The following is a 16,383-nucleotide window of genomic DNA, read 5'->3' as shown; positions in this document are numbered from 1 at the left end:
GACTTCCTTCAGCCGGCTTTGCCACCGATGCCCACACTGGTTGATTAAGCAATTGAGTTTGTGTGAGGTCATAGTGTGTGTTATGGTCCAGCAATGTGTTAATGTATTTTCCTTGGAACACAACACCCTCAGTTAGACTATTTCATTTTAGACTATGCATCCTTCCAATAATGCACAAGCTGTCCAGAATCCCCAGGCATTAATACAGCACAGATTTCCAAGTCTAGGTTCAACATTCCCAACCCACCTCCTTTATGTAAATCTGCATTATTATCCTAAGGGCATATATTTAGTTAGTTATGTCATCCATCCCCCTTTTCAGAAAATGCAAACCCCTCATGCCTTGACATGCAAAATTCCTTCGTGCCACCCCAATCTGCATGCAGCATCTGTAACAGAGGTACAAGAGTCACTCTCTTATTTGGGTCTGATTCTGGTCTGCAATCCCCAGCAAATGATGTGCCCACAGATGCTGTGCCAGTTTGTATCAGCTGGGGAAAAGAAAAGGCTGAACTCCAACCCACTGGTAATGCTTTTCCCTACTCCCCCTCAATGGTACCCACAGCCTGTTCAGGGCTGTGGGCAGAGGAGGGTTGTCCAGCTGAGAGTTAGTGCTCCCTGCCTGGTCCTTTTGGGGACAGGCTTGCTCACGGTCCCACTGAGTAAGAACTTTCAATGGCAAAAGAGATGACATTGTATATTGTCCCTACTGTGCATACAGCCAGGCGTGGGTTTTGCTTTTGCTCTCTTACTGCTATGCTCAGTATAGCAGAAGCAGGCAGGCACATGATCTCCCTGAAGGCAGGATCCAGTGTTACTGTAGAAACTGGGCACCAGCTTCGTTTGTAGCTAGCAGATGTCACTGTGTGGTTACAGCCAAAGCGTGTCACTCCTACAGTGTCTGCAGGCTCTGGAGTTTGTTTCTGCTTCTGAATCCTCTGTGCTACAGCTTGGCGATTAATTCTGCGCCTTCTATTAAAGCATGTTAAGATATTTCTGAATTGTGTCTATTTTTGAAACCATTCTTGATTAATATTTGATGTTCTTTCCAGGTTTCATTTTCCTTCACCAATACTTCAAGGCGCAGAGGAGCTGGTAAAGGCATTGCCATGAAACCTAACTTGAAGCAATGGAAACAACTCATGCTGTTTGGGATCTTTGCATGGGGTCTGCTTTTTCTGGTGATATTCATATATTTTACAGATAGCAACACTGCTGAACCAGTTCCCAGTTCCTTTTCTTACATTGAAACTAAGAGGCTTCTGCCCCTTCAGGGCAAGCAGAGAGTCATCATGGGAGCCATACACGATCCATCATTCTCTGAAACCGTTGATGGGAATGAGGTACTTCTTAATGAAGATCTCTTAGGTACATTTAAATCCAGAACTGGAAGTATTAAGAAATGGACTGATTTGGAAGATGCTTTTAGAAGTGAAGATGACTTTTTTCCATCCCAGATAGGAAGAAAATCAAAAAGTGCTTTCTACCAAGTGAATGATGATTATTTATTTGCTGCTGGTCAGCCTCAATCACACAACCACCTTCAAGAGATAGCAAAATTAATCTCAGCCGATGAGGATAATCCAAAAGTAAATATTTTACAGAACAACTGGAGCCATCAGAGAAGAATGAGGAAAAGGAGCACGAAGCACAGGAGAAGCCAGATGCTTGATGAATCTGATGACTGGGATGGGCTGTATTCCACAATGTCGAAATCCTTTCTTTACAAGCTTTGGAAAGGGGATGTGTCTTCCAAGATGCTAAACCCTCGGCTGCAGAAGGCGATGAAAGATTATTTGAGCACCAATAAGCATGGGGTGCGGTTCAAGGGGAAACGAAACTCCAAGTTGACAGGAGACCAGCTATTCTGTGAGCTAAAAGAAAGAGTGAATGTGAAAACAATAGATGGCAAGGAGGCTCCCTTCTCCACTCTTGGATGGGAAAAGCACGTTCCCCAGATTCCACTGGGCAAATTATATACACATGGCTTTGGGAGCTGTGCTGTAGTTATGTCTGCTGGTGCAATACTGAACTCATCTCTAGGGGATGAAATAGGTGGGTGAAATGCATTTATTCATGTGCATAGATAGGTACATGTTTGTGCTTATGTTTGTCTTTCAAAAGATTCATTCTTCTCAAGTATAGATCTGTAAAGCCTGGTTGTTCTCTCTCACCAGTGTTACATGACTGTGAGTTTGTGGACTTCAATGAAGTGTTCACAGAATCACAGAATCACAGAATAACCAGGTTGGAAGAGACCCACCGGATCACCGAGTCCAACCGTTCCTACCAAACACTAAACCATATCCCTCAGCAACTCGTCCACCCGTGCCTTAAACACCTCCAGGGAAGGTGACTCAACCACCTCCCTGGGCAGCCTGTTCCAGTGCCCAATGACCCTTTCTGTAAAGAATTTTTTCCTAACGTCTAGCCTAAACCTCCCCTGGCGGAGCTTGAGGCCATTCCCTCTTGTCCTGTCCCCTGTCACTTGGGAGAAGAGGCCAGCACCCTCCTCTCTACAACGTCCTTTCAGGTAGTTGTAGAGAGCAATGAGGTCACCCCTCAGCCTCCTCTTCTCCAGGCTAAACAACCCCAGCTCTCTCAGCCGCTCCTCATAAGGCCTGTTCTCCAGCCCTTTCACCAGCTTTGTTGTTCCTTTTCAGGACAGTATAAGTGAAAGGAAAATCAGGCCTGAAGTCATAATTTGATTTAATGAAAACAATAGTGCCTTCTTATTGTATTACAGCCTTCTTATTGTATATAAAGGAGGCACTGGTTTCATCAGATCTGCCATATTTGACATTTTGCTGCAGCATGTGTTTATTTCTTCAGCAGATTAGAGATTTTTTCACATTTTATTTTGCAAAGCTGTGTTGTACCTGTCTGTATTTTGTGGCAGTTCATAGAGAAATTGCTTGTGGTGTTGCTGTCTCAGGCTGAACTTTGTCTCCAAGTTGAGAAGCAGCAGAGCATCCTTTTCAGCTCCTGCGTGTTTGGAGTTCACAGGCATGTAGAATTCAGACCCCTGAGCAGTCTCATGTGCTGAGGTCAAATCCCCTGACCTCTTTTCCCGTGAATTGAAATGAGTTCAAGTATCTCTTCTCATTGATTTTTCTATTGCTATGCTGAGTCAGTGAGGTTACAGGTGTGCTGAAATGTCAATGTCACACAGAATCCCCCAGTTCAAGGTGGTAGCTGTTCAGGAAAGGATTGTGGAGCCATAAAACTAATCCAGGTCAGCTTTATTTTTTTCTTTTCAAAAATGAGTGCTAGTGTTAACATTTTAGTAGTACATGTGCAGTATGCTAAGAGTGCTGAAAGAAGGATGAAATGTACGTCTCAAACTTGCTTCTGGAGCAAGAAGAGTTATCTCCTTCAGCTCTCCATAAAAACCTTTTGATGTGCACTCATTAATCCTTCTGTCTTCCAGGACTTTGCATCCCAATACCTACTTCATCACACTGTATCATCTCTTTGGCATAGACAGGTTTCCTTTAAATCTGTAGGTTTTGTTAGAGCTGCTATCATTATCAAACTACTGTAGTAGACTTTCAGCACAGCTCATGTGCCTGGCTGGCCTGCAGCTAAAATGTCACCAGGTTAACTCCCAATTTCACAGGAAATCCCACTGATTTAGAAATCATTGGGATGAAATAGCTTAATAGTTACTCCCTTCTCCAATGCATTATTCTGACTGAAACAAAATTATCTTCTGTCAGTGTTCTCCAGTACACCAAGTTAACACCAGTACAGATAACTGTTGTACTGTAGAATCCATAGCACATTGTGACATACTTATATTACAGTGTACATTGTGACATATTTGCATGCTCTGGAACAGTCCAGGTGTGTACTTTGGTTCTTGACATGGTACCTTGGGCTCATGTGCTCCTCTGTATACCCATTCTCTTGGGAACACTCTGGGCACAGAAAGCTTATACCATTTTCTGAGGAAGAGTTTTTGATGTATTTGGGAAATTGTCATCCGATTCTGCCTAAACGGATGAGATACTGTGTGGTAAGGTCTGCACTGAAGTTTCAGATCTCAGTTTACCTGTTGTAAAGGGAAGTGTGTGAGGCAGCAGGAGTCACAGAATATTTTTTTCGAAGTGTCTGCCAGGCCATGGGCAGGTACTTGTGAGTGACCACAGAATTTGGCCCAAAACTGTGGGGAGCAAACTGACTGCTTATAGCCATCCCAGAAGGGCGTAGTGCAAACCTATGGATTCTAATGGTCAGAACAGGTCCTGGGAAGTGCTGAGATACTGGAGATACGGTGCCAGTGTTTCCCACTTTAAATGGAAAACAGAGGCTTCAGCATCTGTTTGTATTGTTATTTCAATAGGGAAGAAGTTACGCTTCCTCTGCAGAGTCCAGACAGTATGTATTAATAGCTGAGCTTATGGTCGTGCCCTTATGCCTCTCCTCTGGTCCGTGAAAAAGTGAGAAGAGTCTGACCAGGAAGAGAAAGATCAGACTGTACAAGATACCCTTTTTGCTTGTGCATGCACAGCTGTAGGAGAGGACTGTCCTCTTCTAGAACTGATGCCAGGGCTGCCAGCTCTTGGTTGAAGCTGCCAGTTTGGAGGCACCTTGGGCAGCTGGTGATGCAGCTCTGTGGAGTCAGCCAGGCTGAACTCCTCTGTGTCCACAGGGGCACAGCAAAGTCAGCATCATCAGGCGGTCGAGGAAAACACCCCATGCATGAGTTCTGGGTTTTGGGCCATGCTCTGCACGGCCTTGCTAGATGAAGTTGCTGCAGGCAAAAGGCTTTTACTATTTATCCTCCTGAAAGAAAAAAAAGGCATAAGAAATCAGCAGTAATAGGACCTTTCTTCTTCATAGGCTTTTAGCTCCCTCTTCTGTGTTCCTATTAGAACACAGGCAGAAATGTTAATTTGTGTTCTGCCTTTCCCAAATCCCAATTGTTTTTGAATGAAACTAGGTATGGGAATACTGTGCAAATACAGCTAACACTCCCATCGTAATCATGGTATTTAATGGGAGACCAAATTATTTTGGCATCATCAGAAAGTAAAAGGGTTCTATGATCAATATCCAAACTTCTTATATCTCTAAAGCTGTCATCTCCAAATACTTAATTAAATTAAAATCAGTTAACTTTAAAACATCTATTAATCAGTGTCAGACTGTGTCCCAATTATTCATTTTATGGTGAAGAAAAGGTTTTACTTTTGATCTGAAGAACCAGCACGGATAATGGAAATGCAGCACACTGTCTGTCACTTAAGTTGCAAACCATACAATTCCCAACTTGATTGCCAGTTCTCAGTCAACAGATTGTCAAAAGTTGTCAAATGGGGGCCCGGATTTGCATTTTAAATTCATAAACAGGTTTCAAACACTAAGGACCTTGGTTTTTTTTCTTTTCCTTCTCCAAAAACGTGGAGTATGGGCAGCTTCAATTGACTTCATGTCCTCTGTCTCCTACACAGTCCAGATGCTTATGTTTAGGCAGATGAAAGCTAGGTGTTGAGGCTAGGGTGGTCCCTGCATGGGGACACAGAAAAACCTCCACTCCTTAGCTTCTGAGGAGTTTGACTCAGTGGACATATTGCAAAAGTTTCTTTTCAGACACAAAATGTTAAAGTAAGCAAGTATGGCTGAAATTGGACTACCAGTTTGATGTCACACAATGTTTTCTTGTTTGGAGTTCAAGAAGCGTTGAGCATGGGTGTGAAAGGACAGAAGATCAAAGTTTGATAGGGTCAGGCCTGAACTCTGTTGGAGCATGTTGTTTATCTTGGAAACCCCTCCCTTCTCCATTTTGAGCTGCACACAACCACATTTTAGGTGACTAGAGATAAACAGGTGTATAAATTACCCTCTAGGTTAAGGCATTACATGCCCATTTTAGCCTGAATCATATTCTCTGCTTCCATCGATAGAAAGGATAAAAGTAGACCAAACAGGGCACTGCTAACAGGGACAGCATGTTTCTAGACAGTAAGTATAGACGTTTTACTGTCTGTCACACCTTCTGGGCTTTGAGATGCCCTTAAAAGGAGCACTGGGAGAAGGATTATGTTTTATCCGGCGGAAGCTTGCAAATAGTGTCTGTCCTTGACCCACACTTGACCCATAGCTGCTTTCTATTCTGCATGACTCTGAGGTCAACAGCTCATGGGGAAACTTTGACGGTTCTGCTCTGTTAAAAATTTGCTAACAAAGGGATTCTCGTTGTCTGCGTGTGAGCAGGTTTGTGGAACGACTTCCCTACACAGACTTTAGGACTTGTACTGACCTCTAGAATAAGTATATGATAGTATTAATAGGTTTCATAGAATCATAGAATAACCAGGTTGGAAGAGACCCACTGAATCATCGAGTCCAACCATTCCTATCAAACACTAAACCATGCCCCTCAGCACCTCGTCCACCCGTGCCTTAAACACCTCCAGGGAAGGTGACTCAACCACCTCCCCTGGGTAGCCCGTTCCGGTGCCCAAATACCCTTTCTGTGAAGAATTTTTTCCTAATGTCCAGCCTAAATCTCCCATGAAGTGCAAGCTTACAATTAACTATTGTTACTCATTCAAATCTGCAGTTGGATAATATCCGTGTGATTAACATGCTTTTGCATGGGCCAATTCTTTGCAAATTTTGCAATGGAAATAGTGAGCAGTTGTGTGAACCAGATATACCAATAACCTTCCCACACTAAGTTTATCCACTTATTAGAAATATTTAAGTATTGCGAGCTAAATTAAAAGATTATTCTAAACATTTTTTCCGGTGGATTTTAATAACGTTAATAACATGTATCAGATGCAAGAAGGTTTTTGTTTGCACATAGTAGAATAGAATGTTTATCATCTTAGAATAGAAAGATTAGGTGAAATGTGTGAGTTTTATTTTAGTTTAGATGTTTTGTTTTATTGTTCTGTATTACTATGAAAAATAAAAATTACCCCCTCATTTATGCTCCTAGATTCTCATGATGCTGTTCTAAGATTTAATTCTGCTCCAACACGTGGCTATGAAAAAGATGTTGGAAATAAAACAACCATGCGGATCATTAACTCTCAGGTAAGATCTTCCTTTTGTGAATTCAAGTCAACGTCGCTTCGTCAACGTTGCTTCTGTACAATATGACATTAAATTAATAAATTCTGAGAAAATGTTGAGTAATATAGGAAACAGCTAGTGATTTAACACTCATTATGCAGAGCAGGTAAGAATTCTCCCTTATAGGGATGTTAATGTTGCTGTCAGTGTAGAGTGATTGCAATAGTTACTTGATACCCTTGTTTCAAAGAACTGGTTTGTAAAGTTTCTCACGTGTCCTACCTCTGTAAAGGCTCTGCAGGATGCCAGAGCTGTCAGTACAGAAGACCTCCATCACATTGCCTTTGGGATGTTCACAAAGACCAGCCTGTGGGGATTCTCCAAATCCTCAATTATTTCTTCACTGGAAGGCAAAAGGAGTGGGAACTGAGTTGTGTTAATACACAACTTTAGACAAGTTATCATTCTTGAAAAAATTGGAATGAACTAGTAAAAAACTTTAATGTACACTGGATGCTACACATAAAGTGAGTTTGTTCACCTGAACGGAAACAAAAACTGGGATTTTCTGCATGTGTGAACAACTAATTGTGCCTTGAGCTATAGCGACACCTTATGGTTAAGAGCATTTTTTCAATTTTGAAAAAAACCTCAATTCTGGTCTTGGGCAAACCGAGCCTCTTTCCTCTTTATGAAATTCAGCCAAAAAGCAAAACTGGAGTTACTGTGGAATTTTATGGCATATTGAGTTTAATTAGTCAACACCAGTACTATGCTTGGCCATGTAGCATACTGATTCTTGCTGAATAATATGAAATTCATGTTCTTAGCAATTAATTTTTTCTTCCTCTTTTTTGAGTGACTTCCCACGTAGAGTCCATTCTTGATGAATGTAGTCTCTGTGTGTAAAAGTTCACGTTCTTTGCCATTGCAGAGAGGACTGTTCACGATCAGTCCCATCACCCTCATATTGTAGCTGTTTGTGAGGCTACAAAACAGATGAAATTTTTGAAGTTATGTGTGTCAAATAGGCTCCATTTCTTTTGCTCAGGAGATAAAGCAGAAATATCTTACTCTGAGTTTAATACTGAAATCAAGTTATTGGAGGACAATGATCTTAATGTCATTTATTTTTTTTTTTTTTTGCTTTTCTTTGTTTTACTGTTAGCCCAAATGCTGTGGTTGCTGACTGTGATGAAACACCTATGCCAGGCAAGGAGGAGGGTTTAGAAACACTTTAGTTGACTAGTCTTACTAGGCTTCCTGTAGGAGAAAAGAGACATGCCTCCAGGGAGTGATTTGAGCTTTGTTAGCTCCCCAATGAATTCAGAGAGACTAAGCAGGTAAATTAGCTGTTCAAAGCAAGCCCCCTGGCCCCTGCGGCTGCTTCAGCACACTCACACCAGGGTGGTAATGGAAGGTCCCATGGTCTTTTCTGCTGCACTATGTCCCGCTTGCTCTCCACAAGGCCTCTCAATAAAATATAGGACATAGCTAAAATTCAGGCCAGTTCAGCTCACACAGCTTCCTAACAAGCACTGATATTCTCACCACCTTTCTGCTTCTTCAAAGAGGTCAGAAGCCACCTGTGATGCTCTGGCCTTTTACAGAGAAACTGACCTTACCCACCTTGAGAGGGAAATAAAAGTTGCTTTCCCTGCCAATACTGAAGATGGGTTAGCCATACAGGTTTACTGACCCTGCTTCCCTCTTCACTGTTGGAAATTCCTGCATTAAATTGATTAAAAGGTTGCTGTGGCCCTCTTCTTCCCTCATGTTCTCTGCTGTGAAAGCCCAAAACATGTGAAGGAAGCTGGTTCAGCCACAACAGATACTGTTATTCCAGAAGAAACTCATCTCATACATATGAATGCAGGCTCACTGAGAGTGAAGTTTGTGTGGACAACACCTCCAAAGGACTCTTGCTTACTGAAAGGCAAGTAAGGGCTCCTTTGTGTGAAAACTGTGGAACCAAGCCTTTAAAAGCTTGCCCTTTTGGTCTGTTTACTCTGTACTCTCAAAAAAGGAGTTTATGTTCTCAGGAAAAAAATGGTCTGAGAAATTGATTTGGGGATGCTGAAGGCAGCAAGGCTAATTTTGTTCTTGTTGTAGAAGGCTGATGGAAAGTCATTAAGCTCAAAGTTTATGGTAGGAAGAATATTGCTATGGCAACAATATTATTTTTTCTGAAGAAAAATATGCATAATCAAATATGGCTCATTGGATCCTAAAGGGAAATGAAAATTAGTATGAATTTATTTGTCTGGAATGTTGATTAGTTTAACAGCTGGAGCCAAATGCATGCTGTTTCAACCAATGCTGAGATCATTCAGCTCAATCCTGCCTGAGATTGGATGCACTGGGGATCAGAGAGATCTGGGTGGGCCTGGAGGGTCCAAAAAGGCATAAGCCAGCAGGAGTGAAAATGAAACTTCCAGTGAGGTGGGAGGATCAGGCAGAGTACCAGGAGATGCAGACAAAGTTATGTGAAAGCAGTAGATCAGAGCAATATGACAGTTACTTCCAAAATAGCCCTATCACCTGCCTGTTCCTGGAATCATGTACCAGCCATTACAGTCATGTCTAGTCTGTCTTTTTGGAGTTACTTTAAATGATGCTGTTTTGCTGTTGAAATGAGAAAGCAACCAAAAGTGTGAGGGTGGGGAAGGTGGGCTGAAAAAAAAAAAGACATTGTAGTTGTGGCCTGTAGCCTCTGAAAGAATGCTTCTCTGTGTCCAAGAAGAGGATCCTGTGGGCAGTCCGAAGTAGCTTTCATTTTCAAGTTCCAGAATACACAGTAATGTTGATATACAATTATGCAGCATCTCAAGTGGTCATATTTGTCACAGATGGAGAGTAATTCAGCATATTGCTACTTCAGACTGTCATGAATGCTGTTTATGGCTAAGCTCATTTTTGTATAGTTTTTTAAGAAAGCAAAACGCTTGGAATCACCCACAATTAAAGCAGAACAAACAGCAGTGTGGGGAGGACTGTTAATTTCAGAAAAGGATTTTGCCATTTTTCTGGATCCCACTTGCTTTTTTTAACACTGTGCAATTCTTTGCATCTGTGTTTGCAGATTCTCACCAACCCAAACCATCACTTTGTCGACAGCTCCTTGTACAAAGATGTTATCTTAGTAGCCTGGGATCCTGCCCCCTACTCTGCAAATCTGAATGTGGTAAGATGTCTCTTGAACCTTTCTTCTCAATGAGTCTGAAAGCACTGGAGAAAATTAATGTGTTTAGTGCTGCAGTCTCCCAATTCTCATCACGCTGAACCCCATAGTCTGCTGTTTCTGCATGAAATGGGTCTATTATTCAAAAGCTTTTTAGTAGCCGGGACTTATACTGGAACTGACTGCTCTGAGATGCTAGGGTAGATGGATGATGGGGTTTTTTTGATAAAATATTTCTAAATTCACATAACAGTGAGTTTTCTGTGTGTTTGCCAATGAGGAAACATTGCTAGATTCCAAAAGGATGATTTTATCAGGAAAGGTGAAGAATTGCATCCATTTTTTTCCCAGCTTCCCCTCTGCCTTCCCAGACAAAATATCTTTTGGTGCCTTCCCCATTTCTCAGGCCTCCTGCCCACCAGTCTTCTTTTTATGTCCATTCCCCCCCAGCTATTTGTGTGCCACTGTCTGCCCCCTCACTGAGAGCAGCAGACATCTATCTGGTTGTCACTGGGGGCAGCTCTGCTTTAGGTGGTGCTGCAGCTCCAGTGGACCAATTGATCTGATGGTTCTTGGCAAGAGGATCTGGGAGCTGAGCAGGCTGCAAAGTAGAAAGTAAACTTTCATCTGCTGAACTCCCTTTGCAACAGATGCCAGAGGCTGCCTGACTCTATGCAGGCTGCTGTCAGGCTGCTCCACATGCTGCTCCTGCCACCAGCAGGGACAGGGACACTTTCAGAGGAAGGTTCATCTCCTTGCCTGGGTCTTGTGTCAAGGCTTTTTGGACTCCTTGTTTAACACAAGCCTGTGAGTGGGAGATGGGGTTGGCTTGTACTGCTGCAGTGAATTGCTTACTGGGAGTCTCTGTATGAAGAAAGGAAACAAATAGCCCAGAGTGAGGACTGGTTTTCTAGAAGCATCCACCAGTGCAGGCTGCATTGCTACCTTTGCTTATGTTCTGAGAAACCTGAATGAAACTATTTCACATTATTTTGCATGTAGTGTTCAAAACACATTGGATACCATAAGATTATAAAATTTCTGGTTTTCCTTCCAGTGGTATAAAAAGCCAGACTACAATCTATTCACTCCCTACGTACAGCATCGCAGGAAGAATCCAAACCAGCCATTTTACATTCTCCATCCAAAGTTTATATGGCAGCTCTGGGACATCATTCAAGAGAATACTAAAGAGAAGATACAGCCCAACCCTCCTTCTTCAGGTTTTATTGGTAAGTGTATCCAAGAGGGGCCCAGTAGACATGTTAGAATAAGAAAAAAAATTTAAAAATTGTGAACGTGTACATTGTATGAGGATCAAGTCCATATACATGTATTGTTTGTTCTCGGTGCTCTATACAAAAACGATGACTAGCTAAAAACCACAGAATGATAATTTATGAAATAGTTGGATGAATTTAATGCTCTGCTTTCTTGCCCTTCACATCCATAGCATGCATACCAGATTTATAAAATACACGTACATCTGTGAGAAATGTGTATTATTCTATATTAATTTATCCATAGAGTACCGACTCGATTCTGAACTTCTTTGTTGGGTTCATAGAGCAGAGATGCATGAGACAAGTGAAAGCATATGACAGATCATACAGAAAGGATGGAATCACTGATGAAGTCTCACAGGTCAAGCTGTATTCCCTACACAGGTCAATGAATGGGGTTTTCTGTGCCCTGACATGGTGTCCAATGCTGGAAAGTATGAAAGTGTCCAAAACATCCCCCACCTTACACTTGAAAGAATAGAGTTTCACTTTATTTTTTGGTCCTTCCTCATTATTTCTTCGGGGGTTTATTTGGCACTGTGCCCTCAGTTCATACAACATAATGATGTATCTGATGCGCAGCAGATATAAAGTGTGCAGGTAGTCAGAGTAGCAAGGCTGACTCAGGGTCATCCTTACTCATGCTTCTAGAGACACAAAGGGCAATGGAGCTCCAAATACTGTCTCACACTTTGGAAACTTCACTCTTTTCTCCTTCACATTGTGGTATTGTTTGCATCCAACATGGGAAAGCCAGTTCTGAGCATTTACCTCGGGCTTTGTATCCAATAATGGTACTCTGTGGTATTGCAAAACCCACAAAAGGCCTTAGGGGTGGTGCTTAGGCTCTCAGAGGGATGACATTAAGGTGTCTGGGAGGTGCCCATCTATGACCTCAGTAGGTTGTGCTTACCTGGAGCCTGTGTGGAAAGAAGGCTTGGCATTTGGTTACTTCTTGAAATGAGATTTTTTTGGAATCTGCTTGCAAAAATTCATAAGGAGAAGTCTGTTCATGTGGATTGATCTCACCAGCCGCATTCACATTTTGCAAAAGCATTTCTTGGACTAATGAAGTTGTTGATAAAAATAGCTTAACAGCTGCCGATCATAAGAATAGTGAAGACGATCATTGTGCTGTCAATCTACACTTTGACCATATATAAGAAACACTTCAAAAGCTTTCTTTGAAGAAGTGGAGTTAATTTCACTATAAGAATAGAACAGTAATCTTCAATCCCAAATCTAAATGTTCCTGACAAAAAAATACCCTTCAAGCAGAGAATGCAAGCAAAAACATTGACAGCAAAAGCCGTACAGATAAATATACTTTGTGTGTACAGATGCAAACTTGGCTCCTTTGCTTCTACTGGGAATTTTATTTATTATTTTTTTTTCCAAATGAGATGCTTAGACATTTTGATATGCTTGATATTATTAGCTTTAAGAAAACAAGGCAGTAAGACAAGCTTCTTAGGAGTCATATCCACTTCATTTGATAGCTACCTGCTGTTCTTGTAGATGCATTTTAAATATTTTAATAGGGAGAGGCTTCCTGTTTTAGTAACCTTATATAATATAATACAGTTTGGCAGAAATCTGAAAAGTCATGTTTGTCTTCAGATCAGTTATCTTTCCTCAACTCATGCAGCAAATACCCGGTTGGAACTGAAACTAGCAGACACAACTGAGTGCACCTGTATGAAAGGCGTACCCTGAATGTTGAGCTGATTCTTAAAACTTCTATAATTTTTTTCCCCTAAAAATAATAGAAAGAGTGGGTAATTGATGACCATCACAAAATATGAGTGTCTTAATTTAAAGAAGATACAGGAAAAAGGTTTATTAAATGGCTACACTTGTGCTCAAAACAGCTATTTGAAGGAAGAGAGGCTGTTGTTACATAGAGGGTCTGAATTCTCAGGCAGAGGGACCTGTGTCCCTGAATCTAAGCTCTACAGAATGGACATAGTGATTCTAATCACTTTATTAGAATAACTTACTGTAAACCTGTGTGGAATGGTCCCCAGTTAGAATTAGACTCTGCACAAGGATCTGTCTCCTCATCACTGTTGCTGTCACTGATATGGAAAAGGTTAAAAAAAAACCCTGGTTCTAGATCAAGTGAAGCACTTTTGTTTCAAGCTTTTAAACCCTCTCCAGCCCCAGTTTACAAAATTGGACAAATATACAAATATACAAATTAAAACATGGAAACATTAAGCTATTTTCTTTCATGAATATGAGGAATGTTTTAGGGTGGTCTTAGACTGTTTCTTCAGTGATTACATTTCTCACCTAACAATTGTATCTGTTTCTGCCCCTTAGTGCTCTTTATAAGAAACTGAGACTTCCCAAAGGGAGCATGCTTGGTGGAATGTGTTCTCAGTGTTCTTCTACAGCAGCGAGTCACCATCCTTGGGCAGTGATTAATACTGTGTTAAAGTACTTAAGTCACATTATTAAGTGTCTTGGAAAATGCGTGAGTGGGTCATTTGCGATGAAGGGGTAGTCTCTTGCATGCTGTGATTTTAAGGGAATGTGAGAGTGAGAAGATGTAGGATCTTTTCTCCCTGGTTTCTCCCCCACATGGGAGCTAGGGAGAACAATTTTTGTGCTTCCTTTGTGGTATGGGACACCCTGTCATGGTACGACTCCCTCCTGGAGCCACTGGTTCCCCAAAACCTTACATACATTCATTTTTTCTGTGCTGGCATGTGGCTGAAGAGAGGCAATAGCCCTGCAATAGCTGGCGGCTGAGGTGAGGGAAGCACAGCACATTTCCCAGTTGTAGAGAAGGGGAGAGGAGAGGGTGAGCAGACAAGTGTGGCGCAGAGTGGGATTCATTGTGTTCTACAGGTTACATACAAAATAAGGCAAAAGTTTCGAATGCTTTAGTAATTCTGCATTTTGTGTACATTCACTTACTGGTTTAAGCCTTTTAAAAATGTCTCTGCTTCCAGCCACTTTTGACATGTTAATATACAACAGACATACACTATGAAGGTCTTAATGAGATGACCATCTCCCAACACAGATCAGCTTCCTTCAAGAACAGAATTTCACTGCTCCTCTCCATCAGGTTCTAACATGTAGCTCTCTTTGGTTTTCTTCTACATAGGATGTCAGCTCACAGCAGCCCATCCATCACAAATGTCAGACTGCAGCTTCACAACGCTACATCCAGACTTGCATCTGACTGCAGTGTTTTCTGCTAAATTTAACACTTGAGCATGGCTTTTTACCCAGCCTAGTGATAGCTGGAAGTTCAGGATGTTGTTGAAAGTAGGCTGAATTCATTGCCTGTCAAATTGCATCCTGTTTATTAGGTGTTACTTCTGGGGATATACTATGCCTAGGAAGGATTAACTTGGCACAGACAAGTTACACTTTATTGTGGAATTTTCTAGTGGATCGATCTCACAGTCTATGAATAATGACCAAGAAAATGCAGAAGGTTTTCTTGTTTTGATTTTTTTTTAAGGAAAAAGGTTCCCCAGGGTAAAACAATCCTTTTATTTTAATCTAGGAGTATTTTTTGGCTTCTGTTCTGAGACACTGATGTGGACTTGCCCTGGATTGTAGCTTTGCCCTATGTAGCATGTTGTATCTTAGCTAATGTCACTCCTCATTATAAATTATTTACTCTTTGTCTCCCTAATCTAATTTGTAGATGAGCTTTGAGAACCCATTCTTGGCATATTTTTGCATCATTTTTGCAGTTGCCACTTTCATGCTTTTAAACAAAACTACAGTATTTTCATCAACTTGCATTAGCATTAGGCAATTATCATGGTGGCTTTTTGCAGTTAAATTTGTTGATTCTCATTGAGGTGAAAATTGGGTTTGTAAAATGAGTATTGACAGTTGAGTTTCTCAAGAGCAGCATTCTGTGTGTATTGGATGGGATAGTACACTAGCATTCAGAAAGTCTGGGAGCTTTTTAACAATGTCATAATTATATACAGGATTTTGTATGAAGATTTTGCACCTATCCCTGGTTTACTAACTGGATCTGCCATTTGCCATGAGTTTCTACTTACTGTGGTCCATTAGTACGCTTCACTAGCTTACCTCTTCTTGAGGTGGTTTTACTTGAAATTCACATTTATATACCGTTACATACCCAGCAGCTTTTGTCTTTTTAAAAAGCTAATTGAAAACTCTGATTGTGGCATTCTATTTTTTTTTTCTACTCCCAAATCAAAGTGGTCTGTGTAGATTTTTACATTTTAGGTTGCCTGTGTAGGTGGTAGTCTTTTCTATGTGTTGTAGCTTTCAGCATAATACATGAGCCACTGAATGCAAAATAATAACTAAGCCCAGATTACTTTATTGTTGGTAGAAAGAAAGGCTTGTTTGAAGCTTTGCAGTTGGCATTACAGATTTAACAGTTATGCATCATTAATAGTTGATAACATTATTTTAATCTTCCATTTGCATGCATTGAGACAATAGTACAAACAAGACTATCATTACACTGCAACATTAGCAGATCTTGTATGACTAAGAACTTAAAATGGCTTCGGAGAGCACATTGAACAGAAGAACGCAGCTGATCTCCAGCTCTGCTTAGAAAAAATACACTTGCACGAACTGAAAGAAATTGCTTGACATACGAAGAGTTGCTTTTATTACTGTTGCTTACTCAGCTCTTTGCCAGCAACTGGTGAAGGAACAGAGTAGTGCTTACTCTTTCCAGCTCAGTTTTGTTCAAGTATTATCACACAAATAAATAATGCCTCCAAATACACAAACTTAAAATTCTTGTTCTAATATAAAGCACTGTAAAAACTAAGCATCTCCTTTTTCCTGAAATACAGAGATAAAAGAGCAAACTCTCCTTTTACAGCACCTCAAATCACATAAAAGAACCTCTACTATTCCAGTATA

At 41.0% G+C, this 16,383-nt stretch overlaps 1 protein-coding gene across 1 annotated transcript in view; it reads left to right on the top strand.

The window, feature by feature from the left end:
* Positions 1 to 16,383, top strand: part of ST6GAL2 (ST6 beta-galactoside alpha-2,6-sialyltransferase 2) — a 47,822-nt gene that overhangs the window by 23,180 nt on the left and 8,259 nt on the right. The window contains exons 2-5 of the mRNA XM_069877266.1: positions 1,053 to 2,055; positions 6,953 to 7,050; positions 10,112 to 10,213; positions 11,268 to 11,442. Of these exons, the coding sequence (XP_069733367.1) occupies positions 1,053 to 2,055; positions 6,953 to 7,050; positions 10,112 to 10,213; positions 11,268 to 11,442 (1,378 nt within the window). The remainder of the gene's footprint in view (positions 1 to 1,052; positions 2,056 to 6,952; positions 7,051 to 10,111; positions 10,214 to 11,267; positions 11,443 to 16,383) is intronic.

This window comes from Phaenicophaeus curvirostris, chromosome 1, assembly GCF_032191515.1.
Source record: "Phaenicophaeus curvirostris isolate KB17595 chromosome 1, BPBGC_Pcur_1.0, whole genome shotgun sequence".
Classification (NCBI taxonomy): Eukaryota; Metazoa; Chordata; class Aves; order Cuculiformes; family Cuculidae; genus Phaenicophaeus; species Phaenicophaeus curvirostris.
Note: the sequence above shows the minus strand (reverse complement) of the source record. Positions and strands in the feature narration are given on the sequence as shown.